Source organism: Sciurus vulgaris (genome assembly GCF_902686455.1).
Source record: "Sciurus vulgaris genome assembly, chromosome: 11".
NCBI classification, from domain to species: Eukaryota; Metazoa; Chordata; class Mammalia; order Rodentia; family Sciuridae; genus Sciurus; species Sciurus vulgaris.
In genome coordinates, this window is record NC_136472.1 from 10,740,684 (window position 1) to 10,768,022 (window position 27,339).

The 27,339-nt window shown below is 39.5% G+C and overlaps 1 protein-coding gene, 2 long non-coding RNA genes and 1 pseudogene across 4 annotated transcripts in view; 2 read left to right on the plus strand and 2 right to left on the minus strand.

The window, feature by feature from the left end:
• Nucleotides 1-27,339, plus strand: part of LOC306638855 — a 147,442-nt gene that overhangs the window by 56,779 nt on the left and 63,324 nt on the right. The window lies entirely within an intron of this gene.
• The window catches only part of LOC306638809 (organic anion transporter 7-like), a 285,976-nt gene continuing 266,376 nt past the window's right edge, over nt 7,740-27,339 (minus strand). The window contains exon 10 of the mRNA XM_079102179.1: nt 7,740-7,875. Coding sequence (XP_078958305.1) covers nt 7,815-7,875 — 61 coding nt within the window. The 3' untranslated portion in view covers nt 7,740-7,814. The remainder of the gene's footprint in view (nt 7,876-27,339) is intronic.
• Nucleotides 11,583-25,594, minus strand: LOC306638854. The gene is made up of 3 exons (XR_013757569.1): nt 25,014-25,594; nt 12,293-12,409; nt 11,583-11,706 (listed from the first exon to the last, which is right to left on the minus strand). It is a non-coding gene; the product is annotated as an uncharacterized lncRNA (long non-coding RNA).
• LOC306638851 (tyrosine-protein phosphatase non-receptor type 11-like) lies at nt 21,700-24,807 on the plus strand (annotated as a pseudogene). The gene is made up of 2 exons: nt 21,700-23,625; nt 23,764-24,807. The product of its transcript is annotated as a tyrosine-protein phosphatase non-receptor type 11-like (transcript).

Here is a 27,339-nt window from a genome sequence, read left to right on the forward strand (position 1 = left end):
ACATACCTCCTGAAAATAGAGAAAGCAATCAAGAAATTTCTTTGGATGAATAAGAGACCCAGAATACCAAAAGCTCTTGTAAACAGGAAGACTGAAGTAGAAGGTATCACAATATCAGACCTAAAGCTATACTACAGAGGAACAATAACAAAAAAATTGCATGGTATGGCACCAAAATACGTAGGTAGGCCAAAGGTACATAGTAGAAGACACGGAGACAAACCCACATAAATTCAGTTAACTCATACTAGACAAAGGTGCCCAAATCATACAATGGAGAAAAGATAGCCTCTTAAACAAATGGTACTGGGAAAACTGGAAATTCATATGCAGTAAAATAAAATAAACCTCTATCTCTTACCCTGCACAAAACTCAATTCAAAATGGATCAAGGACCTAGGTATTAGACCAGAGACCCTGTACCTAGCAGAAGAAACAGTAAACCTGAAGCTTTATCATGTTGGCTTAGGTCTAGACTTCCTTATCAAGACTGCCAAAGAACAAGAAATGAAAACAAGGATCAATAAATGGGATAAAATCAAAATAAAAAGTTTTTTCTCAGCAAAGTAAAAGTCAATAATGTTAAAAGAGAGCATACAGAGTGGGAGAAAATCTTTTCCACTTATGCTACAGATAGAACACTAATCTCCAAAATTTATAAACAACTTAGAAAACTGTACACCAAAAATACAAAGAACTATATCAATAAATGGGCTAAGGAACATGGCAGATATTTCACAGAAGAAAATGTTCAGGCAATTAACAAATATATGAAAAAGTGTTCAACATCTATAGTAATTAGAGAAATGCAAATTAAAATCATCTGATGATTTAATTTCACTCCAATTTGAATGGTGATTATCAAGATTACCAGCAAAATAGTTGTTGGCATGGATGTGGGGGAAGGGGCACACTTGTACATTGTTAGTGGAGGGGAAAATTGGTGCAACCACTCTGGAAAGAAGTATGGAGATTCTTCACAACACCTGGAATGCAATGACCTTATGATCCAGTTATCCCTTTCCTCTGTTTATACCCAAAGGACTTAAAATCAGCATACCACAGTAACACAGGCACATTGTTATCAATCTAGATGCCCTTCAATAGATGAATGGTAAAGCAACTTCATACACACAATTACATATTATTCAACCATAGAGAAGAATAAAATTATGGCATTCACAGGTAAATGGATGGAACTCTAGAATATCATGCTAAGTGCAATATAATTGTGAGTAGTTAAGGATGATCTGTAAGGTTACTGTTTTCTCATAATCTTTCGGTAAAAACAATTTCCGCCTATGCTTTGGAAACTTCTTTGATTTTATTAATCATAAGCCTGTCATCACAGCCTGAAGAAAAATGTATATAAACCCAGCCTTCCCCAGAAAAAAGTGGGATTGATTGCACCAGAACTATAGTCTGTGTCTTCCATTCTCCATCCATCGCCCCGTTTACCAGTGTGAAACCCATGGACTCCTGCTAGGGCTGGACCCCTGCAAACATCATTGGCCAAAGAGTGTGTTGGAATAAAGGGGCTCAGGATATGGCCACCAAGAAGTGCTTACCAGGAAAGCATGAGACCCTGAGTTCATTCCCCAGCACCACAAAGAATAAGACTCAAAGAATAACAAAGAAAAAAGGGACTCTCCAGAGAAAACAAACATTAAGAGAACAAACATTAAGAGAACAATTTTTACAAAAGGAAAATGGTTAAAATGTGCTCTGCATGAGTTTATACAAATCAAACTCAAAACAGCAGATTTCCTCACTTTTCCTAGACTTATACTTAAAATGTGAATTGTGGGGCTGGGGAGATAGCTTAGTTGGTAGAGTGCTCACCTCACAAGCACAAGGCCCTGGGTTCAATCCCCAGCACAGCAGAAAAAAAAAGAAAAGAAAAAGAAAAAATGTGAATTGTGGAGTCCTGCAATATTTGCAATGCTTACAGAGAATCCATTAAGACAAAAGGATAAAATGGCCACTTTTAAATCCAAGGTGCTTCAGCATTGGCAGCCTATCCTTTCACACTACCATGTTATTTTCTTACCAAGTTTCTCCCTAATGCTACTACACAGGGATAAAAGTGGAAAGATTCAAAATGTACAACTTTCTTTTCCTACAAATTTTCTGAGAACTTTACAGGCTCTCTCATTTTTTTAACATGTAAACTGACTCTAAACTCTGCTAAAAGTAAACTTTGTTGTGATAAAGATATTCTACATGCCCTTTTTCTAAAGCATTACTGCTATGCAATTTAAAAAAAAAAAAACTGTTTTTTTTTAATTCTGAATTTTTGAGCTCATGATTTCATTGTAAATTTACATTTGTTCTTGCACACCTAAATTAATGTATTTTTTGTATCAGTCTTATTTTACCTAACTATAGAGGGTGTTACACTCTGTCCTTGTTTTCAGGCTAATTTTTCAAGGATTGACTCAAAATTACATTAAAAATCTTCCTCTTACTAAATCCTGAAAAGGACATGGACATGGTGGTGTTGGGAATAAATCAATAGGCATCAATGATGAGAAGCTGGTTACCTGAAACCTTTGATTTCAGTGTCCACCATGACTGCTGGATTTTACACCTGGCATTTCTAACTGTATATGAATACCCTTATATTTATGTCATAGTGTAAAAGACTGATAGAATCTATTTTAATTTCTAACAGATTACATCTAATAGAGGCTTCAATAAACATCTGTAATATGGCTTCCAACCTGTAGAGCTCCACTTACAAAAAGTGATAAGATCCTTTGTTTTATGTCTGTTTTATGTGTGCACAACTGTGCACTTTGCAATTTTGTCTATGTATGTGCTTGTGCCCATATATCATATACATGGTGTCAAATTTGGCATATAGATAACTGAGTGATCATGAATTAAAAAGGCAAGGAGCAGAAGACATAGATTTTGAAGCAAAAACAGAAGAATAGAGGATGGATTTTTCTCCTTAGTAATTTATAGTTGATGTTGGCACTAAACATTAATTTTTTGACATTGTGTAAATTGATTTATAAATCTTTTTTCTATAATGAATGTTTCTAAATGGCATAAACTTACTCTACAACTGTTTACAAGGTGAATGTGTTTATACTTCTTGATTTTCCACCTTTAAATCAATAAGGTGCATTTGCTGTCTAACAAGAGTTGTCATTTACTCACTTACTTTATTTGGTAATTAACAGTTTTGAAAATATGAAAAAAGAATGAAATGGATCCAAATATCTTTTCGTTCATGTGACTTCAAAAGAAGATGATTCAAATTCAAAAACATAGAAGATATCTTTAAAATTACTAACACAAGTTTTTCGAGATGGTGAGATAACAAAGTGTTGGTTTCAATAAAATGTAATATCCATTGCTTCTAGGATTTTGCTTCAACAGGGAAGAGATGAAGAATACTGTAAACTCCACCTGTTTCATATCTTGGCTTTTACTGTTAAAAAGAGTAAATTAGATTTACTATCAACATCAATGGGATTACTCATAAACATTGTCTATTAAGGAGACATCTGGTTCACATACAGTTAAATTGCAAAAACATCAACTACTGAACATAGGATCATGTATTCTTGATTTCCTGAATTCCATAATGTAACATATTTACATTAAGTGTGTTTTTGTAAGTTGGTATATGAAAAAGTTTGAGATTACTTTGTTTCTGTGTCTCTCTTAAAAACAAAGTTACTAAGAGTTAAGATTCCTTCATGTAAAATTTTATGTACAAAGAGTACAAGAGGTTTTAATTCTTTTAATTAAAGTACTATAAGAGTATAAAAGTATTTCATCTTTTTAAAATAGAGTGATTTCTCTAAATTCAGAAATTTTATAAGGATTGTTTCAGAATGTAAATTTTTATTAAAAGGAAGTAATTTGTCTAAATGCAAATCTTTCACAAGGATTATATCAGAATGTAAATTTACAGAAGGTATTAAGAGAAAAAATGATAAAGGTGTTCTATGCATGAAAATATATTTTAATATGGAAAGTAGAAGGAAAAAGAATTTTTTTCTGAATGAGAAAGTGTTTTTTGTGGTAACGTAAAAAGTTGTGAAATGTCTAAGTAAGTTACAAAATATATGTGAAATTTAAATATCAAATAGTTTGTGTGTAACTAAATGGGTTATATGTATGTAGTATAACCAGTTAAAGTTATTTAAGCCTTTTTCCTCTTTCAAAAGAACAATTCCTAATCTATGAGACTGAATTGAGCTTTGCACAGGATCTCTGGCATGGAGCATTGTTTACAGAATCAGGTAAAAGGAAATGGCTCTTTTGCAGACATCTGTTACATTTCAGGTGGGGATAGTCAAACTCCTAGGGAAGTTATACACAATCTAAAAGGTAGGGAACCATGCTAATTAGAATTCCTGAAGAAAGGCTGGGAGAGGAGAGTTAAACTGATCCTTTCCCCATATATCAAATAATAATGTACTGATATAAGCAAACATTTTATCCTCTGTGTGTTAAGTTCATGAGGATCTCTTAAAACATGAATCTCCTTGTATCTAATCAGGATAATGTTTATGTCTGTTAAATTTTATTATTCAGAAAAACTAGTCTTTAATAAATTAAAGCTTGTACAGCACTGCTTACACAACTGTTATTTTAAATTACACTACATTACAGAGTCTAAATTTTTCATTTAAAGCTAAACTTCATGAATAGAAAATGAAAAAATACACCAATAAGGAAAGAACAAAAACTGTAATTGTGGTACTGTTACTGGCTTCTGTGCATAATGGATGCATTCATAGCTTCCGATTATATGAGTCTTTAAAATATAAGTTTTAAGAGAATATTTTACCAAGTTGGTGTTGCTCTAATTAAAGTTTAAAGATTTGGGATTATAAAAAACTGTATCCTGGTTCATAGCTATTATACAAACTAAGAAGGTTTTATTCTTGTTAATCTCATTTTGCAGTTTCCTTGTAAAATTTATAACTGAAATCTGTTAGTGCCTTACAAAAGTACAACTTCTAATATAACAGCCTAAGTTACTTTGAGGTAATAGGCTGTCACCTATAGGACAGATAAGGTGTAAGCCTGACTTGTAGTACTTATACTGACCCCATTTCATGATCTCATTGCTCAGCATATTATTAGAGATAGAAGTCAAGTAATACAGAAGTCAAGTAATAGAAGGGAGCTGAGCCCCCTTCAATGTGGTATCCCTTTCAGTTCCACAACAACTTGACCTTGACAATTCTCACATGCTTTGCAGGTGGATTTTGCCAATTTTAATGGCCAATTAGAATGTATCCATCAAGTCATTTCTCACTATTTAGCTACTTTTTACAGTGCTGGGCCATCCTCTTTAAATAAAAGCTGATAATGTTCCAGCTTATCCCAGGTCTTCTCTTTGAGAGTATTGTGATGAATATCATGTTGATCACTGAACTGATGTTCCTTATTATCCCTAAGACCAGGACATTATACGATGGGCTCACTTACCCCTTAAGTTACAATTAAAAAGTAAAAAGGGGGAGATAGAATAGCACAACATTGTTTAAACCCTGCTCTCTTTGTTTTAAATTGTTTGAATTTTGACCCTAAGGATTGCACTGCTACAGAGTGACACATGACTCCCACCACAGTAGGCATATCAGGCTTAGTTTGAAAGAGAGATTTATAAACAGGGCATGGAATGGACCAGATCCAGTTGTAATGTGGGGTAGAGGCCATGCATGTGTCTTTCCAGAAGCTGCAACTCATCCTATCTGGATACCTGAGTGTGCTGTTCATCATCACCATGGAGGATCACAGCCATACTTCAGACAAATGAAGTACCTCATGCAATAGGCTGGGCACATGGTCAAACAGCAGGGAGGTATTAAAGTTCTAGCCACCATGCTTGTGCCTATGCTGGTTTTACTGAGCTGTTAGGTAAGCAGGGATCATGGTGAAACTTCTTGAGCTTATTTCCCATTTCCACCTCTAGTGCACCCATGTAGACTGTGGAATCCATTCCAGTATTTACTAGTAATACACACATGATGGGAGGTTTTCAGATAAACATTTTGCCCCTATTCATAAAATTGGTTTTAATTGTACTGGATATAGTGGGAGCCTACATATATGTTGGTTCTACAAAAAATACTGGCTGTTTAAAAGTGATCCCAGAAAAGAAGACAACATATGGGTAAACCAGGATAGCCAGTATCACTGGCCTCTGGGATTTGAGATTTTTTGTCCAGACAGTTAAAAATGGGACTCCCCAATGACATAACCATGTTTCCCACAGAGCATCTACCAATACCTTATTGCCCTAATATTCTACCAAAATATTGGGTGTCTTTCTTAAATAGGTGGGCTCTGCCAATATTTTGTGTGTATGACTTAATGTTTTTGGCAACAGTGGACATGTTCTAGATTGGTCTCATAGATTTGACAAGAGGCACCCACATCAGAAATTATGACTTCTGCAAGATTTGTTAGTAATACTCTGACCTTCACTTGTGGTGGCATGCAAAGAGATCTATGGCATTTGATAGCCAATTGTATTTCATCAATTGTACTGGAAATTTCCTAACTGACTATGTCAACGAGAGCTGTAAAGTGGCTCTTTGTTATGGCCTGCAGGCCTGTGTACAAAGGTCTTATGTTTTAATTTTTGGAAATATAAAAGTAAATAGAACCAGGGAAAAGTACCACATAACTTGTCAACGTTCCCATCTGACTAATTGCATTGCTAGTTGCAATAGAGGACAAGGAGTGCTTGTGCTGCTCCAACCTTCCTCTGTTTTAATCCCAGCTAACATCCATAGCCCTGATGTTCTCATGCTGGAGGTCATCTCTCCTTTCTAGGGACCTATTCCCACATTTGGAATAGGAGTGTGTACCCTTTGTCTGTTGCACCACTGTATTTTGGAAGTTTAAACCTTTTTAAAATAGGGACTCACAGCTAAGGGTGTGCCCTGAGACTAAGAGGAGATTTTGGACTCAGAGAAATGTTGATCTATTAAGAGTATGGGTCCTCAGAGAGGGACTCAATAATTTTTGTACTGTGGGACAAACATGAAGTATTGGGAACTGGGGGCAGAAAGTTAGAATTTGGATCTAAAGTGTCCCCCAAAGAATTATGTGTTATAGGCTTGGTCACCAGCTGGTGGTGTGATTATGAGGTGATAGAAACTGCAGGAGGTCATATGCAGTTGGAGTGATTAAGTCACTAGGAGTGTGACTTGAAGGGTTATTGAGACCCAGGTACCCTCCCCTCTCTACTTCTTGTTTTCAATGAGGTGAGCAGGTTTGTTCCACCGTGAACTTCCCACCATAATATTTTCCCTTTCCATAGGCCCAGGGGAAACAAGGTCAAGTAACCATGGAAAGAAACTTCTGAATCTGTTTGCCAATATAAATCTCTCCTTGACTTAAGTCATTTACAGCAAAGATTTTGTTGCCAAGCAGAAAGCTGACTCATATACTAGTATCAGTTATTAGATATGTTTGGAAATAGGTTTCAAGATGTTTCAAGCATATGGGATTCTTCATTGTAATCATCCCATTAAATACTCTACCTTTCAATTCAGAAAAAAAATGGTTAAGGTATTTCTGTCCCCCTAACCAGAAACATTGTAGGTATCTACAACTATGTAAATATTCTGTCATGAATTTTAAGGTATTATAGTTTCTGTGAACTTCTTGTGATTCATAATGAATCTTGTACACAAAAAATTAGTACCACAATTTTAAATGGGGTTCAAGGAACTTATTTATTTAAATATTCTTCTTCTACAGTCCAAGAGTGATCTTGATATTTCTTTCTTTTCCTTCCTCTTTGATCAGTACCCAATTTCTGTAATTCCTTAGAACTGTGTCACTTTGATGGAGAGCTCTTCCTGCTTCACTTCTCTGGAGACTTTCCCCCTAGAACAGATATGGTAAAACCACAATGAAATAAACACAAACATAAAAGGACATAGAGAAACAAGGTATCTCCAGCATTCTTTTGAGCAAGTTGATCCTTCCTCAACCAACCTTGGTTAAAAAAAAAAAAAAAAAAAAAAAAAAAAAAAAAAAAAAAAACATGATAGCTGACCAAATCATGTGAAGTAAAAGAAAACACCTCCTGGGAGTATTTGGAAAGCAGCTTTGATCATTTCTACTGTCCTCTTGGGTATCATGTCATTCTCCAAAGGAGTCTTTGAAAGCACCAGGGAAGTACACAAAAGTTTAAAAACTTTCCTCAAACTTCCATCATTATTAAATAACTTTATTTATTATTGCATTTTGCTGTTTTGTGAACACTTTCATTCTGAGTGAAAACTGAATGGTCTGAGTCTCATGGCAACACATGAAGCCTCTTTCTTTAGATATATTGTCACCTGTGGAAAGGGTCCTCATCCTGTATTGATTTCCCCTGGGTTCTTCCATGAACAGGGAAAACCTCCAGCCTATAAGAAGTTACAGTGATAAAAATCTCTCAGCACTCAGTAGGATACAGAATAGTAGGAGAAGGCGGTGAGATTTGCATTAATATTGGTCTTGGGTGTGAAATACCCTCCGAAGCCAGTGTCTCACTGTGATCAGGAACACAGGGGAGACCTAATTTTGTACCATTTACCATGGAAACTACAGATGCAGGCTGGGTAGACATGGTTTGTATGCTCTGGAGATCTTCAAGGGGATTCTGAGATTGCTGGTGAAAGAATATTGCTTTTACTAAACAAAGAGCACTAACTACCAGAAAGAATGTAGGCCTCAGCTTGTAAAAGATACAGTGAGTCCAGGGGAATCTGTCTTCCATCTCAGACCCATGGCACATAAAACCTTTAAAGGACACTGAGACAGTTCACTCACTCATTTTCTATATATTGGAGGGAATCAGGCAGAGGCTGATTCCTGGTTTCTGGAAGGAGCAAGATCGTAAGACCTGCAAGGGTGCAGGAGGCTCCATAGATGACCCAGGGAAGGGGTGCTGCATATGTCTCCAGGATCATCAACAGAGGCCCCAGGGCTGCCCCCATGTAATTGCAAACTCCAATGATTCCTAAACCTGTTGCTCTGGAGCACAAAATACAACAACAACAAAAAAAAAAAATGCAAAATTAATCTGGGGATAATGCACATGGGGTTTTTGTCAGCATTTTGCATTAATTATGTGAGACAACAAGGGGTATGCTAAGGCATGTGAAGATTGATGACTTGCTCAAATTTTGTTTGGTTGGATAGCAATTATTCTCAAGTTCACAGATTACTATGATGTTTTAACATTTAAAATATTGTTACTCATTTATTTTATTTATTATGCATTATTTTCTGCATTGGTACATTATAATTATACCAAATGAGATTCATTGTGATAAATTTGTATATGAACATAATTTGGTCAAGTTCATTGTACAGTTCCTCCCCTCCAATCCCCATTATCTACTCTAGAGGACTACCTTCTCTTTTAATGAAAATTCATGCTCTTTCTAACTTTCTACCTTCCACATAAATAAAACATTCAACCCTTGAGTTTCTGAGTCTGGTTTATTTCACTCAGCATGGTCTTCTACAATTCCATCCATTCACCTGCAAGTGGCATAATTTTGGTCTTCTATATGGCTGCATACACTCCAGTGTGTATATGTAGCATATTTTCTTTATTCATTCATCTGTTGATAGACACCTGGGGTTGATCCATAACTTGGCTATTGTGAATTGCACAATAGAATCTCTAATTTAGTTGACTCCAAGGAATCCATGAGATGTACATTAGTGGTATATTAGCACACCTAAAATTCTCTGGAAAAAGCTAACATTGGGTAAATTCTGGCTATAATTGTTATCATTACCATCATTACTCTTGTTTTCTTCCTTTGATAAGTCATTGAGCTTTGATAAGGGATGTTTTAACCCTGACAGGGAACCTAGGAGAATTTTTACCTGATGACGGTGGGGAGCAGTTCATTTGAAAAGGTAACAGAACAGGAAACAGAGGCAAAAGAAAGTCCTCCTCCCAAAGTTGTCAAAATTATATGCATGGTCTGCATTTCTGGAAAGAAGAAGACCCAGGAGACAGGAAATAGGAGAATTACAACCCAAATTATGAATGGAAAACACCCTTATTGGAGATCTTCACAAGGTAAAAATATACTGTGGAGAAACTGCATAGAGGTAAAATTTTTGACTGAGAGATAAGACTTTTCTGCACAGTTTTATTGATGGTGAATAAAAGGTTCTGAATAATTGTATTCAGTCTTCTTGCCTCTCTAAGACTTTTCAAGGAAGGAGAAAAGATGCTGAATGCAGGAGGACTTCACTTTCTTTTTCTGTCCAGTGTCTCCTCTACACCTCCTGTGGAAGGTGTGACTGTTGCGTGGAAATTAGTGATGGGTATCAGACTCACCCTGGCACTCAAATAATTTCACAAAATGGTCTGTGCACAGTATTGGCATGGGGTAAAGATTGTAGAAGAGAGTCACAAAAGGACAGGAATTATATATAAATGAACAAGCTGGAATGTATCCTGATCTTGAGCAATGTTTCAAAACTCAAAATTAAGAACTTCTCGAATGTAAAATATATCAGACTTTGGAAACCACTGAAGGAACAATTCATAGAATCAGTTTTCAACTCAATTAAAAGAAAATCTCATGAGAGGCTTAAGCCTTGGATTGGGTTTTGTTCCAGGGCAAGAAACTGACATTACTGTTCCCTTTCAAGAGAAGTGGAGCATATAGCCAGGAGTAAAGATGCACTCCTGTAATCCCAGCTTCTCAGGAGTTAATGCAGGAGGACCAAGAGTTCACATCTAGACTCAGCAACTTTGAGAAGCCCAAAGTAATTAGCAAGTCCCAGTACAAAAATGAAGCAAGTGGGTATGTGACTCAGTTGTAAAGTGTCACTGGGTTAAGTCCATGGAACCAAAGAGATATATAGAGAGGAACGCAGCCCACCAATGTGGGATTTTGTAAAACACATTACAATACAAGTAGCTGAGCAAATCATGGGATTGATATGTTGTAACTGCTATACACCTCTTCTCTACTTCACCACCAGGGATTGTTTCCTCATGTCAAGATGACTCCCAAAAGTAGGGTTGCTTTTCAGGTTACTTAAGATGAGACTCATTTGGGGACACATAGAGTTTGGGATAAATTGTCACTGAGGGTGGAGTAGTAAGTCAGAGCTCGGCACAGGAAGTGACAGACAGTGTGCATGTATTAGCTCATAATGATGAGTCTAGACCTATATGTTTGCAAGGAAATGTTCTTCTCCAATGAGGAAATGATGTATTCTGACCTAGAGAAACTCAAGCCTCAGAGGCCCCAATTTCCAGGTACTTCTTGACCATAATGAAGACAATCCCATCTCTCAGCCAACTTTACTGACCTTTGGCTGTTTTCCTACCAATTCAATGGCAGAATGTCCTAAATGCTCAATAGGTTTCAGAGAACATTTGAACCCAATTCTTTGGATTCCTATATGTTCATCTGGAAAACTCCTCAGGAAAGTGGGGAAGATAGTTCCTTTTTTACACTGTGCTATTTCCTCACCTTCAGGCATGAATATGATGATCAGGAAATAGATTCCCATCATGGACATGAAAAAGAATAGACTTCTTTGACGGTCCTTGTATTCAGTGTCCAAATAGAAACATAATTGGTTGGGATGCTGACTGCACCAAGGAGAGTCTGAACCAGGAAAACATTGGTTCCCACGTGCTGCAGGTGCAGGAAAAGTCCAAAAGTGGGCAGCACTATTGCAAATCTGCAGCAAACAAACAGGAAAGACACATGTCATGAGGGTTAATCCTTAGATGATGGTAATAGTGAGCCAGTCTTGATGAGTCATTTGTTGGTGTTAAAATATACAGAGATATCTCTTTTTTGGAATATTTGCTTGCAGGTGATTATTTTACAATTATATTAAAACATATGTAGACCATCAGCAATGTTTAGTTTGGGGAGATGCAAGGCATATTGTGAGAATACAGGATAGATCTTTAGCATTTTCAAGTTTTTTTCTGCTCTTGCAACTCACTCTTTCATTATACCTCCATTAAAACAAAAGCAAACAATGATGAAATGCAGAGAAAAATACTGTAAGGATTGAAGTGTGCAGCACAATTCTCCAGTGTAAACCTAGCAGTGTGATATGATGAATAGAACTTCTCACTGTGCAATGGTCCTGTGCCAGCCTTTCCATCACACTTTGACTACCCCCAGCCATAGAAATGCTCTCTATATCCTCCTCCCCTTTTGTCTCCAAAGCTGTGATCACCAGATATTGTACACATTGAAATAAGAAATACACTCCTTCTCCACTACTTTCCTAGGCATTGTGTGAAGCCTACCTCACCAAGAACAGAAGACAGATCCATTTAATCAGGTTGCTTGTGTGGAACAAGTAACACAGAGAAGGTTTTTTTCTGTGCTGCCTGCAGTTCCTCCTTCATGGTGGATCTCACAGCCTTCAATAGTAACAGAGACAACATCTTGTTCAGTTGTCAGAAAAGAAAGGGTATTGGGGAAGCACTGGGCACACACAGAGTGTTCGGTCAATGAGTATGCTATCTAGTCAAAATACAGACATTGAAACATGGCAGGCATAGAAGTGGTGTGATGTTGGAGACCGCAGCCCTGTAGGGCCCACAGTAGTAGCTGGCCTCACCCTAAGATGGCACCAAGAAGCCCAACCGCAAAGAAAAACAACATTAAGGAAGTGCTTTCTATTGGCTGGCTGATCTCCTCCGTGTCCGTGCTTAGCTCGTGATCAGTACATGTCCTCATTACCCACCATTAAGTCTTCACGAGCCAAATGCCTGACCCGTTAAGGTGATTGGCTGTTATATCCCATAAAGAGGCAGGCAGGCAGCAGCTGCATGACAAGAGAAGAAGAAGAGAGGCAGCGGCAGCAGGACAAGAGAGGAAGAAGAGAGAAGCAGCAGCTGTGTGAGAGAAAAGAAGGAGAGAGAGAGCTGCATGATGAGAGGAAGAAGAAAAAGAAGACATCGGTGGTGGAGGAGGAAGAAGAACCAGGCACTCGGCTCAGAAGCTCTCCCATAAAAATAAAGACCTTAAAACTTCATCTGAGAGCTGAGTCTTCATTGTACTCTCTGGACGAGACAAGTGGTGCCGAAACCCGGGACTCCTCGCACCACCATAAAAGAGGTAAGTAATATCCAGGTAAAACAGTTGTTAAAACTAAACAAGTCAAGTAAAATAAGTTAAGAAAGGTTAAAGCAGTATACAGGGAGCTGGGTAAAGTAACCCCCAGGTACAGGGAGCTGGGTAAAGTAACCCCCAGTGGAGCTGGGTCGAAGAGGGCCCAGGTACAGGGAGCTGGGTAAAGTAACCTCCAGTGGACTGGCCAGGTATTAAAATAATAAGATTTTGTGTGTATGTTGTTTGTCAAGAGTTCATGTCTTTGGTTGTATTGTATTGTTGCAGAGCACTATTGTTTTTAGTTGTTTTAGTGTGGCTTAGCATTGTAGTGTGGTTAGCATTTAAAGCTTTAGAAAATGGGTGGTGAAACATTACGGATCAGAATGGAGGGTCTGCTTACAGACTTATCAAAAGCAAATGGAACACCTCTAAAAACAAAGACTATGAGGCTTTTCCTCAGAACAATAGAGGAAGCTGCGCCATGGTTTTTAGATGAGGGACTCTTAAATATACCACAGTGGGATCCCTTAGGAGAGGATCTAAGAAAGAGGGAGAAAGTAGAACCATTGCCGGTGAGCACAAGCGCAATTTGGACGTTGATTCACGGGTGCTTAACTAACCCGAGGCCAACGTTTAAAGATATGCTAGAAAAAGGAGAAGACATTTTAGAGGAGACAAAAGAAGAACGATCCAGAACCTCTGAAAGATTATCAAAAAGAGGAAGTTCCTCGGATGAGGAAGAACTTTCAGAAGAGGAACTAGAGAGGATAGTCAAAAAAGAGGAACAGAAAAAAAGAACACAAGGAATGCAAGGACTAAACCTTAAGAGAGGAGGACCCCCAGGACCATGTTTCTATTGTAAACAGCAAGGACACTTTAAAAAACAATGTCCCCAGTTAAAATAGCAAGACAGACCCCAGAGAAGGCCTAAACCTGGAATCTGCCCAAGATGTAGAAAGGGATATCATTGGGCTAGTGAATGTAGATCTATGATAGATGTAGATGGTAACCCTATCCCTCCTTGTGGAAGCTCAAAAAATGAGGGACGGGGCCCACAACCCCAGGGCCCGGCACAATGTATGGGGTGATTCAAAAAGTGGCCAGGACACATTATCCAGTAACAGACCAAGGAGAGCAACACCAGGAAGTGCAGGACTGGACCTCTGTTCTACCACCAGAGCAATACTAACGCCAGAAATGGGAGTACAAGTCATACCTGTTGACTTTAAGGGTCTCCTACCTGAGAACACCATGGGACTATTATTAGGCAGAAGCTCCAGTGCACTCAAAGGATTAATGATAGTTCCAGGAGTCATAGATCAAGATTATACAGGAGAAATTAAAGTGCTTGCTTCATCACCTCAGGGCATTATTTCCATTTCTCCGGGAGACCGAATAGCTCAGCTTTGTATACTACCTAGTCTTCATGGCTCATTCCTGTCACAACAACATTTTAGGGGAGATAAGGGTATGGGATCTACAGGTATCGATTTGGCCTGCCTTACTATGGAACTAAAAAACAGACCTATGTTAGAGTTAATTGTAAAAGGAAAAATTATAAATGAATTGTTAGACACGGGAGCAGACACAAGTATCATAGCAGAAAAAGACTGGCCAAAGGATTGGCCCACACAAAAGGCAAATCAAACATTGAGAGGATTAGGTATTGCCACAGAACCAAAAAAAGAGCTCCATGTGGCTACAATGGAAAAGCCCAGAAGGTCAAGAAGGACTTTTCCAACCACATGTCTTAGAACAAATCCCAGTGACACTATGGGGTAGAGATATTTTAACTCAAATGGGGATGAAAATAACCACAGAAGGAATATACAGTGAACAAGCACAAAACATAATGAAAAAACAAGGGCACGAGCGGGAAAAGGGCTTAGAAAACAATGAACAAGGCATAACGGAATCAATATCAATTAAACAAAAAGGTGATGGACAGGGATTGGGTTTTTCCTCAGGGCCACTGATGAAATAATTAAAATAAAATGGAATATAGAAAAACCAATCTGGGTCCCTCAGTGGCCCCTAAATACAGAAAAACTTAAAGCAGCCCAGGAATTAGTACAAGAACAAATTCCTAAGAGGCAGGGCATATAAGGCCCTCCACATCACCTTGGAATACCCCCATATTTGTTATAAAAAAGAAAACAGGTAAATGGAGATTATTACATGACCTAAGAGCCATCAATGCCGTAATGCAATCCATGGGGCCAATTCAGTTGGGCCTACCAGTCTTATCAGCATTACCAAAGGACTGGAAATCAATAATATTAGATATAAAGGATTGTTTTTTTCTCTATTCCTCTCCACCCTGATGACATAGAAAAGTTCACTTTTACGGTTCCCTCCATTAATCATGGACAGCCTGATGCCAGATATGAATGGAAAGTCCTACCCCAAGGGATGGCCAATAGTCCAACCATATGTCAAATTTACATAAATAGTGCTTTAATACCAATCAGAAATAAGTACCCAGATATGATTATATACCATTATATGGATGATGTATTAATTTGCCACCCAGAACAAACAATACTAGATAAGGTATTTACTGATCTAATCAGTCATTTAAAGACAAGAGGACTTATCATAGCACCTGAAAAGATACAAAGACAACAAGTTCAAGAATTTTTAGGCACTAAAATAAACAGCACAATCATTACACCCCTAAAAACTTCTCTTAGACTCGACCATCTTAATACCTTAAATGATTTTCAAAGGTTATTAGGTGATATTAATTGGATAAGGCCTTACCTTAGATTAACTACTCAAGATTTAGGACCATTATTTAATATCTTAAAGGGAGATGCTCATCCTTCTTCACCCAGAAAACTTATAGAGGAAGCTAGAAAAACCCTAGATGTAGTACAGAAAAAACTAACGAGGCACAGGTTGATCGTATAGATCTGTCAGCATCTCTATCACTCATAGTACTTCCAAATAAATTAGTCCCTACAGGAGTCCTCTGGCAACAAGGACCTTTAATGTGGATACATTTACCCTACTCTCCAGGAAAAACAATAGTTTCTTATCCTGAAGCAATGGCACAAATAATATTCAAGGCATTAAAATCAGCCATCATAGTCTGGAAAATCTCCAGACAAGATAATAACCCCATATAATTCAGAACAAATTTCTTACTTAAGCAATAATAACAATGATTGGGCAATTCTTATGTTCACAACTGCTTCCCAATTTGACAATCATTATCCAAAACATCCATATATACAATTTTATCTAAGAATTCCTGTGATTCAAATAAAAATTACAAAAAGGGAACCTATAAGACAAGCAGTGGTAGTGTTTACTGATGGTTCCAATAATGGTACTGGAGCATATTTTCATAAAGACAAGGTACAAACATTTCTTTTTCCAAAGGCTTCCACACAGCAAATAGAATTATTAACAATAGAACAAACATTAAAATATTTTCATAAAGTTCCTGTAAATATTCTGTCGGATAGCCATTACGCTGTTAATGCAGTTCAACAACTGGAAGACGCCTGTTTAATCAACAAAAATTCCACCATATCCCACATACTCTTAGCATTACAAAAACTCATTTGGAGTAGAACAGAGCCATTCTACATAGGACATTTAAGAGCTCACACAGACTTGCTAGGTCCGTTAACACAGGGCAATAATATAGCTGATCTAGCCACAAGGGATCCTCATGTTTTTTCTATAATAGAAGAAGCACAAAACTTCTATAGTAACTTTCATGTAAATTCTAAAACCTTACAAATAAAATTCAATATAACCAAAGAACAAGCCCAAACCATTGTAAAAAACTGTAATAATTGTGTAACATACATAAATTCACCTAATAATAGCATTAATCCAAAAGGCTTATTGCCCAACCATCTATGGCAAATGGATGCAACACATATTCCAGAGTTTGGAAATCTCAAATTTGTTCCTGTAACTATTGATACCTACTCAGGGATTATATTTGCTTCATTACATAGTGGAGAAAAAATAAAAGACATAATATCACATTGCTTACAGGCCTTTGCAACTTGGGGAAAGCCTAAACAATATAAGACAGACAATGGGCCTGCATATATTTCTGCATCATTTAAAAATTTCTTAAGTACCTTTGATATTTCCCATTCCACTGGAATTCCATACAATCCTATGGGACAAGGAATCATTGAAAGAGCCAATCAAACACTAAAGGCTGTTTTAAATAAACAAAAAGGGGGAATAGGAGACACATACAGATCTCCTAAAGATAAACTAAACATAGCATTATTTACTTTAAATATTCTAAATTTAGACAAAGATGGAAAAACAGCAGCAGATAGAAACAAAAATCCTACAGCAGCTCCAAAGGTCCTTGTACAATGGAAGAATGTACTCAATGGACAATGGAGAGGCCTGGATCCAGTGTTATTCGGGAGTTGAGGCTCCATATGTGTTTTCCCACAGGGTGAAAAAACACCAGTCTGGATCCCAGAGAGATTAACAAGACCCGCATCTAAGACATCATCATCCTTTACCATTAACTAATATCTCTTCTATTCTTCCACCTATTTTTAGTACCAATGCTTTGACAGGATTGCCTGCAATTCCCTTTGATTCACAGACCATTCTTTTAATACTACATCTTTTTCTTTACCAGGATGATGTTCACTTAGGAATGAAACGTGTCAATCCTTATGATAACTGGCTTCTGGCTTCTGGCTTTCTAACACAAAAGGATATACTAATATACAGTCATTTTTCAGCCTTCTGGGAGCGGAACATAAATTGTGCCAGTGGAACTTCTCTAATTGGGGCAATTCTTCTTTCCTATCTGCTACTCAGTCTCTTACCTGTAGTGGAAGCATAACCTTTCCTCCCACTCCAGTTTGTGTGTCACCCCCTTTCATGTTTCTATTAACTAACCATGGTACTACTGTCCTAAATTGTCCTGATGCTAATGTAACTTGTTTCCTTTCACAATGTTGGAATGCCTCCTAGTTTTCTGTTGCAGTGATTATGCGTGTTCCTACTTTCTTGCCTCTACCAGTCTCCATAACTGATGAAGAGCTGCCTATGATTTTGTCTAGAAACAAAAGAGACTTCAGCATTACAGCAGCAGTGGTTACAGCGGTGGCTGTGTCTGCTGCTGCAGCTGTGGCAGCAGCGACAGCATTAGCTACTACAATACCAACAGCACAAGCTGTCAATAATATAGGTGAAAGAGCCACCTCAGTTTTACAAACACAAAAGGTTATCGATGCTCACTTAAAGGCTGGCATAACTGATCTTATACTCCTGATAAACTTACCACTCAATTAGGATTAGAGACTAAAACATGGGCAGACATCATGGCTCTTGGAATACTTATGGTACTGGGATTTGGACTAATGATCTGATGCCTTATGCACGTAAGACGCCAGCAACAGGGAGAATGTCAGACCATCAAAATGGCACTTATGGCGCTTGAAACTGGCACATCTCCCCAGGTGTGGCTAAATATGCTGGATTGGTAGCCAATGACGGGTAAGCAAACAGAGACATATTTCAACCTAAGTCAGGTCCTCATCCCAAGATGGGTGAGATACCAATGACCGGTAAGAATATGTTCTGCTGTTATGCAACCTAAGACAGGCATGATCCCGGGGATCCAGAGTCACAGATAGGCTCATGGAGGCCCATACCAACCTAAGACAGGGTTCTGACACCTGGAGGTCAGAATTCCAATGACAGGTAAGGATGGTGCTCGCCACATGAGCTATCATGATGACCTGACCCTAAGCCCATTAATAAAACAGAAAGGGAGAGATGTTGGAGACCGCTGCCCTGTAGGGCCCACAGTAGTAGCTGGCCTTGCCCTAAGAAGGTGCCAAGAAGCCCAACCGCAAAGAAAAACAACTTTAAGGAGGTGCTTTCTATTGGCTGTCTGATCTCCTCCGCATCCATGCTTAGCTCATGATCAGTACATGTCCTCATTACACACCATTAAGTCTCCAAGAGCCAAACGCCTGACCCGTTAAGGTGATTGGCTGTTATATCCCATAAAGAGGCAGGCAGGCAGCAGCTGCATGATGAGAGAAGAAGAAGAGAGGCAGCGGCGGCACGAAGAGAGAGGAAGAAGAGAGAAGCAGCAGCTGCACGAGAGAAAAGAAGGAGAGAGAGAGAGCTGCATGATGAGAGGAAGAAGAAGAAGACAGCAGCAGTGGAGGAGGAAGAAGAACCAGGCACTCGGCTCAGAAGCTCTCCCATAAAAATAAAGACCTTAAAACTTCATCTTGTACAAACGGAGAAACAACGTGTATCCCATTTGTTTACAATAAAAAAAAAAGAAAAAAAAAAAAAAACAACAAAAAACTTCATCTGAGAGCCGAGTCTTCATTGTACTCGCTGGACGAGACAGTGTGATAAATGAACTTGGAAGTTCTAGGAACCTCAGGACAATTGCGAAATGAGGATATATTAAGCAGGAACTGGAGAGGACTGTATATCATTGAACAGAGTGTGTATGTTAGAGATATATATGAGAAAGGAAACCAAAAGATGATTTAGTAAGATTACAATTCAAAGCCCCATTCATACCAGAGGGAATAGAAGTATGGGTGGTGGAATATTTTTCTCAACTAGTTACCAATAGTAGGAATACAGATTTCCTGTCTCAGGAAGAAAAGTTATTTCCCCAAAAATTATTTTTTATTTTATTTTAGTTTTTGAGTTTTCCTAGATTGGAGAATATCTTGCATGTTGTGTCTCCATGAAAGAGGAACCTGGAATTAACTTGAGTTTGGAATCAGGGGAATCTTGCTTTAATTTGATTTAAACTCAGACTTGGTTTTATACTGAAGTACTACATTGGCTTTGCCACTTACCAGCTGTATACCCTGTGCAAGGTGACGGATATTGCTATAACTCCATTTCCTTGTCATTGAAAGAAGAAGAAAAAATAAAAGAAACAGGACCATGAGAAGTAGGAAATACAACAAAGTAACCATGTGTTTCTCCCAAACATTTTCTAGGCCATTTACTAGGTGATAAACATGCATGTCAAACTATTTCTAGCAGAACACTTCTACTTATTAATTCATTTGTTATTCAGAAATATTAACTCCATTGTCATGCTTCCTCCACAAATGCAATAATACTCCAATGGTCAATTCAAACATTTCCATACAAAGGGAATTCTGAAAATGGGACTTCCTCCCATGAATGAGGAATTCTACACCATCAGGAATGGACTTACACTTTCTAGCCCTAGTTTCATTAGCAGAATACAGGATTTATGCTTGTGTTAGAGAGGCAATCATGGGGAGGTGCTCTACATCCCAAACATAAACCCATGATCACTGACCATTTTTACTGTGGTATTATAAGAATTGGTTTCAAGAAGACCTTAAATCCATGTCAGATGAAGGCTGCCATGCCTGAGAGTGGCCTTCATGTCCTTCCAATACCAGAGCAAAACATCAGGGCATGATGACTTAATTTGGTACCAGATACTCACTTTTGATGAGCTAACAGAAACGAGTGGAGCTTCCAGAGATAATTAGGTGGGCAATGCTAGCTGTCATTGGGACCTTTCCAAGTGTGTTCTTCCTGGTAACCCTTACATGGGAGGAAGTGGCACATATTCAAGTGGGGTTTGCTGGTTCTTCTTGTTTTAAAAAAGCATCTTTCTCTGTAACAGCTATTCTATGCCAATGATCACACCATGCTTTGGAGAAAAGCCTAAAGCAGTCTAAGCTCTTCAGTCTTGCCCACAAAGGTGTCCTAGGTGTAGACAGCTCCTACAGGTTTTCAAGACCTCTTTGTTAAATTTTTAAATGATTTATGAGCCTGTTGAGACCATCATGTTAAGTGTAAATAGACTCTGGTGGAGTTTAACAAACCACAGAAAGTAATGATTCCCACAATTCTGGAGTCGAGGATTTTTCCAAATCTTTGAATGTTGGAGTTAAATATTTACCATGACTTCACTGACCTTGCCCTTCTGAAGTCATTTGACTGGACTCAACTGCAAAAAAACATACCCTGAATGTTTAAACATGGCTAGTTCTACCCCAACTTTGAAGAAGTTTTCTCACCTGGAAATTCACTTTGCTCCCTTACTTGACAAGTCAGGGGCTTTATCAAATCCACTGACCTGGTGAGGGTGGGTGATCACTTTGAAGACAGAAACTGTTAACGTTTCTGTCTTCTATCTATCAAACTATTGTCATGGGAAGTCATGGAACTTGCTCACAAAGGAAGTACAAGTAAGAAAGGAAGATAGGGGAATGAGGACAAAAGGCACAGATCCATGCATTGGCAAGCCAAGAAAGGTGACATTCAGGAGCCAGTAGAGGAATAAAACAAATCAACTGAGTCAAAGTTCCCATAACTATTGTAGGATCATTGACAATATATTGTAGTCTTTTAAAAATGTAAAGTATATGTTATTTGTTCTCTCTGCAAAAATATGTTAAGTAATGTGTCTATTAATTGGACAGATTTAATCATTCAATCCTGTACATGTACTTCAAAACACCACATTGCAAAGATAAAAATATACAATGTTATCTGTCAATTTAAATAATAATCAAATATAAAGAATAAAATCCTGGAGGAGGAGCGAGCAGCGTTGGGGGGGCGGCTGCACAGTCTCCGGGATCCCCAGGCCTGGAGGGGGGTCCGCGCGCAGCCGGCTGGCTCTGCCCCCCGTCCGGTCCCAAGAGGGCCTCCCTCGGGCCAGCCCGATGTGACCGGGCCCAGCGGAGCCTGAGCAAGGAGCGGGTCCGTCGCGGAGCCGGAGGGCGGGAGGAACATGACATCACCGAGATGGTTTCACCCAAATATCACTGGCGTGGAGGCCGAAAATCTACTGTTGACACGAGGAGTTGATGGCAGCTTTTTGGCAAGACCCAGTAAAAGTAACCCTGGAGACTTCACCCTCTCTGTTAGGATAGCTCGTCATTTATTTTTTGCTCCCCCTTTCCAATGAACTATTTTAGAAGAAATGGAGCTGTCACCCACATCAAGATTCAGAACACTGGAGACTACTATGACCTGTATGGAGGGGAGAAGTTTGCCACTCTGGCTGAACTGGTGCAGTATTACATGGAGCACCATGGACAACTGAAGGAGAAAAATGGAGATGTTATCGAGCTCAAGTATCCCCTGAACTGTGCAGATCCCACCTCTGAAAGGTGGTTTCATGGTCACCTCTCTGGGAAAGAAGCAGAGAAGTTATTAACTGAGAAGGGAAAACATGGGAGCTTTCTTGTTCGAGAGAGCCAGAGCCACCCAGGAGATTTTGTTGTCTCCGTCCGCACTGGTGATGACAAAGGGGAGAGCAATGATGGCAAGTCCAAAGTGACCCATGTCATGATTCGCTGTCAGGAACTGAAATATGATGTAGGTGGAGGAGAACGGTTTGATTCTTTGACAGATCTGGTGGAGCATTACAAGAAGAATCCTATGGTGGAAACATTGGGCACAGTACTACAACTCAAGCAGCCTCTCAACACCACTCGGATTAATGCTGCTGAAATAGAGAGCCGAGTTCAAGAACTAAGCAAATTAGCTGAGACCACGGACAAAGTCAAACAAGGGTTTTGGGAAGAGTTTGAGACACTACAACAACAGGAATGCAAACTTCTCTACAGTCGAAAAGAGGGTCAGAGGCAAGAAAATAAAAACAAAAATAGATATAAAAACATCCTTCCCTTTGATCATACCCGGGTTGTCCTCCACGATGGCAATCCCAACGAGCCCGTCTCCGATTACATTAACGCAAACATCATCATGCCTGAATTTGAAACCAAGTGCAACAATTCAAAGCCCAAAAAGAGTTACATTGCCACCCAAGGCTGCCTGCAAAACACAGTGAACGACTTTTGGCAGATGGTGTTCCAAGAGAACTCCCGAGTGATCGTTATGACAATGAAAGAAGTAGAGAGAGGAAAGAGCAAATGTGTCAAGTACTGGCCTGACGAGTATGCTCTGAAAGCATATGGGGTCATGCATGTCAGGAACGTCAAGAAGAGTGCTGCTCATGACTACACGCTAAGAGAACTGAAGCTCTCCAAGGTTGGACAAGGGAATACAGAGAGAACCGTCTGGCGTACCACTTTCGGACCTGACCAGACCACGGCGTGCCCAGCGACCCCGGGGGTGTGCTGGACTTCCTGGAAGAAGTCCACCACAAGCAGGAGAGCATCATGGACGCCGGCCCCGTGGTGGTTCACTGCAGTGCTGGAATTGGCCGGACAGGGACATTCATTGTGATTGATATCCTTATTGACATCATCAGAGAGAAAGGTGTCGACTGCGACATTGACGTCCCCAAAACCATTCAGATGGTGCGATCTCAGAGGTCAGGGATGGTGCAGACAGAAGCGCAGTACCGGTTTATCTACATGGCCGTCCAGCATTACATCGAGACACTACAGCGCAGGATTGAGGAGGAGCAGAAAAGCAAGAGGAAAGGGCACGAACATTAAATATTCCCTAGCGAACCAGATGAGTGGCGACCAGAACCCCTGCTGCCTTGCACCCCAACGCCGCCCTGTGCAGAGAACGTCTGCTCTGGTGGCTAGAAGGTGTCTGCAGCACACCCGGGTGTTCCCACAGGGGGTAGCGTGTGCTGCGCAGGCACCATGTGAGCACGCAGCGTGCCTGTGTTTGTACATGCCCCTTTTGCTTCATCCTGCAGAATGAGAGAAGACAATGCCAGAGTCTATGAGAACGTGGGCCTGATGCAGCAGCAGAAGAGCTTCAGATGAGAAGAGCCGCGGGAACTGCAGCCCAGAACTAGATGTGGACTTTTACCTTCTCCCTAAAGATCAAGAACAGATGCAAGAGAGTCTACGTGAAGAATGAATTTGGATTTGGAAAGCTGGCACTGTAGTTGACTACCTTTTGATAAGTGAAATTTGCAACCATTTAAAGACCACTGTATTCTAACTCAGCAGTTCATTTCCTCAGATAAGAAGAAATCATCTCTACAATGTAGACAGTGTTATATTTTATAGAAGTTTGTTTTAAATCAAGAAAGCAATTAAAATTGTGCTCTATATTTTAGAGGTTATGGGGCTTCAAGTTCAAGTTATGGGCAGTTTTTTTTTTTTTTTTTTTTAATAACCTTAACCAATTTGATGCTTTTTTTGTTGTTGTTTTTGTTTTTTTTTTTCTTCTCTCTTTGTTGGGGACAATGGGACACTTGGAAAAAGAAATGACTTGGGAAAATTAATGGCATCTTGAATGGTGGGAACCATTTCACTCACCGTCGCCTGCTGTCTTAATCTGTTCTGTGTTGCCTACAGACCACCACGGACTGGGTGATTCTCAATGGACAGTGCTTTGTGTCTCCCAGGTCTGGAGGCCGGGAAGGCCAGGGTGAGGGGCATCTGCGGAGGGCCTCGGTGCTGCGTCACATGCCGAGGGAGAGCCAAAGAGGACTGAGCCTGGTTTTAAAACGAGTCCACTCCCGTGATGATGTCCACCCTCTCGTGGTGGCAGAGTCCTGTGACCTGTTCGCCCCTCCCAGGCCCTACCTCTCAACACCATTGCAGTGGAGATTAAGTTTCTAATGCGTGAACTCTGGGGACACATTCAGCCATAACCTTATCCCTAGTGGATAACTTGTGTTGGGGGCTTCCTTCTTTTTTGGCTAAATGGTCTTTAAGCCAGTGTCTGAGACTGTCAGAAGTTGACTTTCTACCTTCACATCACCATTAAAAAAAAGTCATGGGAAAAAAAAAAAAGAATAAAATCCTGAGGTGGGAGATATATGTATTGAATTTGAAGAGCAAAAGGAAGAACAAATTGGGGCTCCTTGGCTCCTCTGAAAAAAATGTCTGTGTCCAGGCTTTTCAGTGACAGCATATTGCCTCTTTGGAAACCATTTAATAGCATGTCAGGCTATGTCTTCTCTGTCTCATAATCACCTCCCATCCTACTCACCTCCATGGTTAGAGTGTCTGCAGAAGTCTCCATTCCATTCACCCATGCAGCTTTTTTAAGTTTCTGTAAGCCCTCCTCAGGTTTGTTGTTGATCATCAGCCACTGAGCTGACTCTGAAACCCACCTGATCAAAGGTGATGGAAGGGTAGTCAACTCTCACTTGATATTTTCCATATTGCCTTCATTCTACTTCAATCAAATACCTACCACTTACTCAATTAAGATGAGAAACATACTGTCATGTTGCCTGGTACCACATCTGGGCCAATGGGAAATGATACCTACATGCAGTACACCTGCACAGCTGGGAAGGCAGACATAGAACCCTATCAGCTCCCCTCTTGATTGGATGAGAATTGACTCTGGAGCTCAGAGCACTGAGGAATGAGGGACACTGAGTTCTTCAGACCTTCTCCATGTTCCTTATAAGGGCATGAGAAACACTCATAAAGTGTTCTTTTCCTAAAATAAACACCCCTCAAATAGTTTTGCTTATGGAAGTTCCCATGCAGACTGGAAGCACTCCTGCTCCTGCCATTGTGATGGAATCTGAATAACAAGAAGCTCAGTCTGCCTGGACATTCTCATCTACGTTGTCAGGGGCTGTGCCATGTTGGTGGCACCAGGATGGCGCCTGATCACATCGGCAGCGAGGAGGTTAATTGACATAAGCACACTCAGGTGATTTTCTCATCCACGCACACAACGTATACACATGTTTTCTCAAGCACTAATTGCCTGCTCCGAGCATCTTGCCTAATCTGTGCGTAAGAGGTGTGGCCCTGCTCTCCGCGTCCTGGAGGTGATATAAGCGTAGGCAGAGCGAGACAGAGACACAGCAGCCATTACCAGAAAAGCAGTAGCAGAAGACACGCGGCGTGGCAGTAGCCAGAGAAGAAGACACACCACAGCAGCCATTAGCAGAAAAGCAGGAGAAGGATACACATGCGGCAGTAGCCAGAGAAGACACGCCACAGCAGCCATTAGCAAAAATGCCAGAAGAAAGAACACAGCAGCGAGTAGGGGCAGCAGCGGAAGGCAGATCGTGGAACGGAGAAAAGCCTGTCTTTCTTTCAAAGTTTCTCTTAAGCAAAGTTTCTTTCTCTCTGATAAGCGGGGTCTCTCTCTCTCCTCTCAAAGCAAGTAAAACTCATTTCCTCTATCCTCTATAAACAAGCAAGAAAGCAGTGCACCAAAGAGAAAGATAGAAGTGCCTCAGTTTCCACTCCACCACCCATAAGACCGATGCAAGTTGTTGCTGCAGGCGGTGACAAATATCCATGGATTATGGAACTGCAAAGAGCCAGTGACACTATGTAATGGGAACAGTAACATCACCCAGGTTGCAGATTTGTTATGAAGGTGATTGACATCATGGAAGAGTGCACCAAAGGGCACACCCTTTTGTCTGCCTGAACACATCTCACTGTATTAATCTGTAATCATCTCTCTGGGAGTCATTTATCACCAAATACGTTTTCTCCATGACTAGCATATTGGGTTGAGGAACATCAAACCTGTCCTAAGACTTTCTAAAGAGAGAAAAGGAAGAAGATCCAAAAAAGAAATGATGTAAGGTGTCCAGTGTGCCTACACCTTTCAACTGGATAAAGAGAGCTGCTCCTTCATTAAACAGTTATGGAGGTATGCATATATGATTTTGGAAGGATGAACCCAACTACTAGTCTTAATTGTAATGCTCTAATAATGAATGGCATTTAAAAAACAAAGAAGCAAAAATTGGTTGATATTAAATTTCTTCTTTCCTTCATCCTTTATCAATTATATGGATGAAAATCCCTCAAATCTGTAGGCATTTTATTTTACAAGGCTATACACACAAATACATGGCATGGTGGAGGCTGTCTAATCTCTATTTACTTTCCTCTGTGATGGAAAATGTTTTTTGAAAAAATTCTATTTCTAAACTGACAAATAAGGTTTCCTAGCAAGGACAAACTGCATGTTCCAGAATATTCAGACGAGAATATATTCGTCTTGTATTATTAGGATTAATTCTTTTAGAACATAAAATCAGAGAATTCATAGTTAATTTGCATTATAAGTAGCCTCTTAGAAATTATTTGTTATTTGTCTAAGGATATGAATATAATGGGCTATCGTACTTTTTGTCTTGTTTATTAAATATAACACTAGGTTTAATAGAAATTTTACATAAACAAAATAATCTTTTTATAAATATATATCTTGCAATAATTGAGATATACTTTTATGAAAATATTTACTAGTTTCTGTATTTGAAATATTATTTGGGCAACTGGATTGAACAAAAGTTGGCAAAACAAGGTAGCAGCTGCAGATGCAA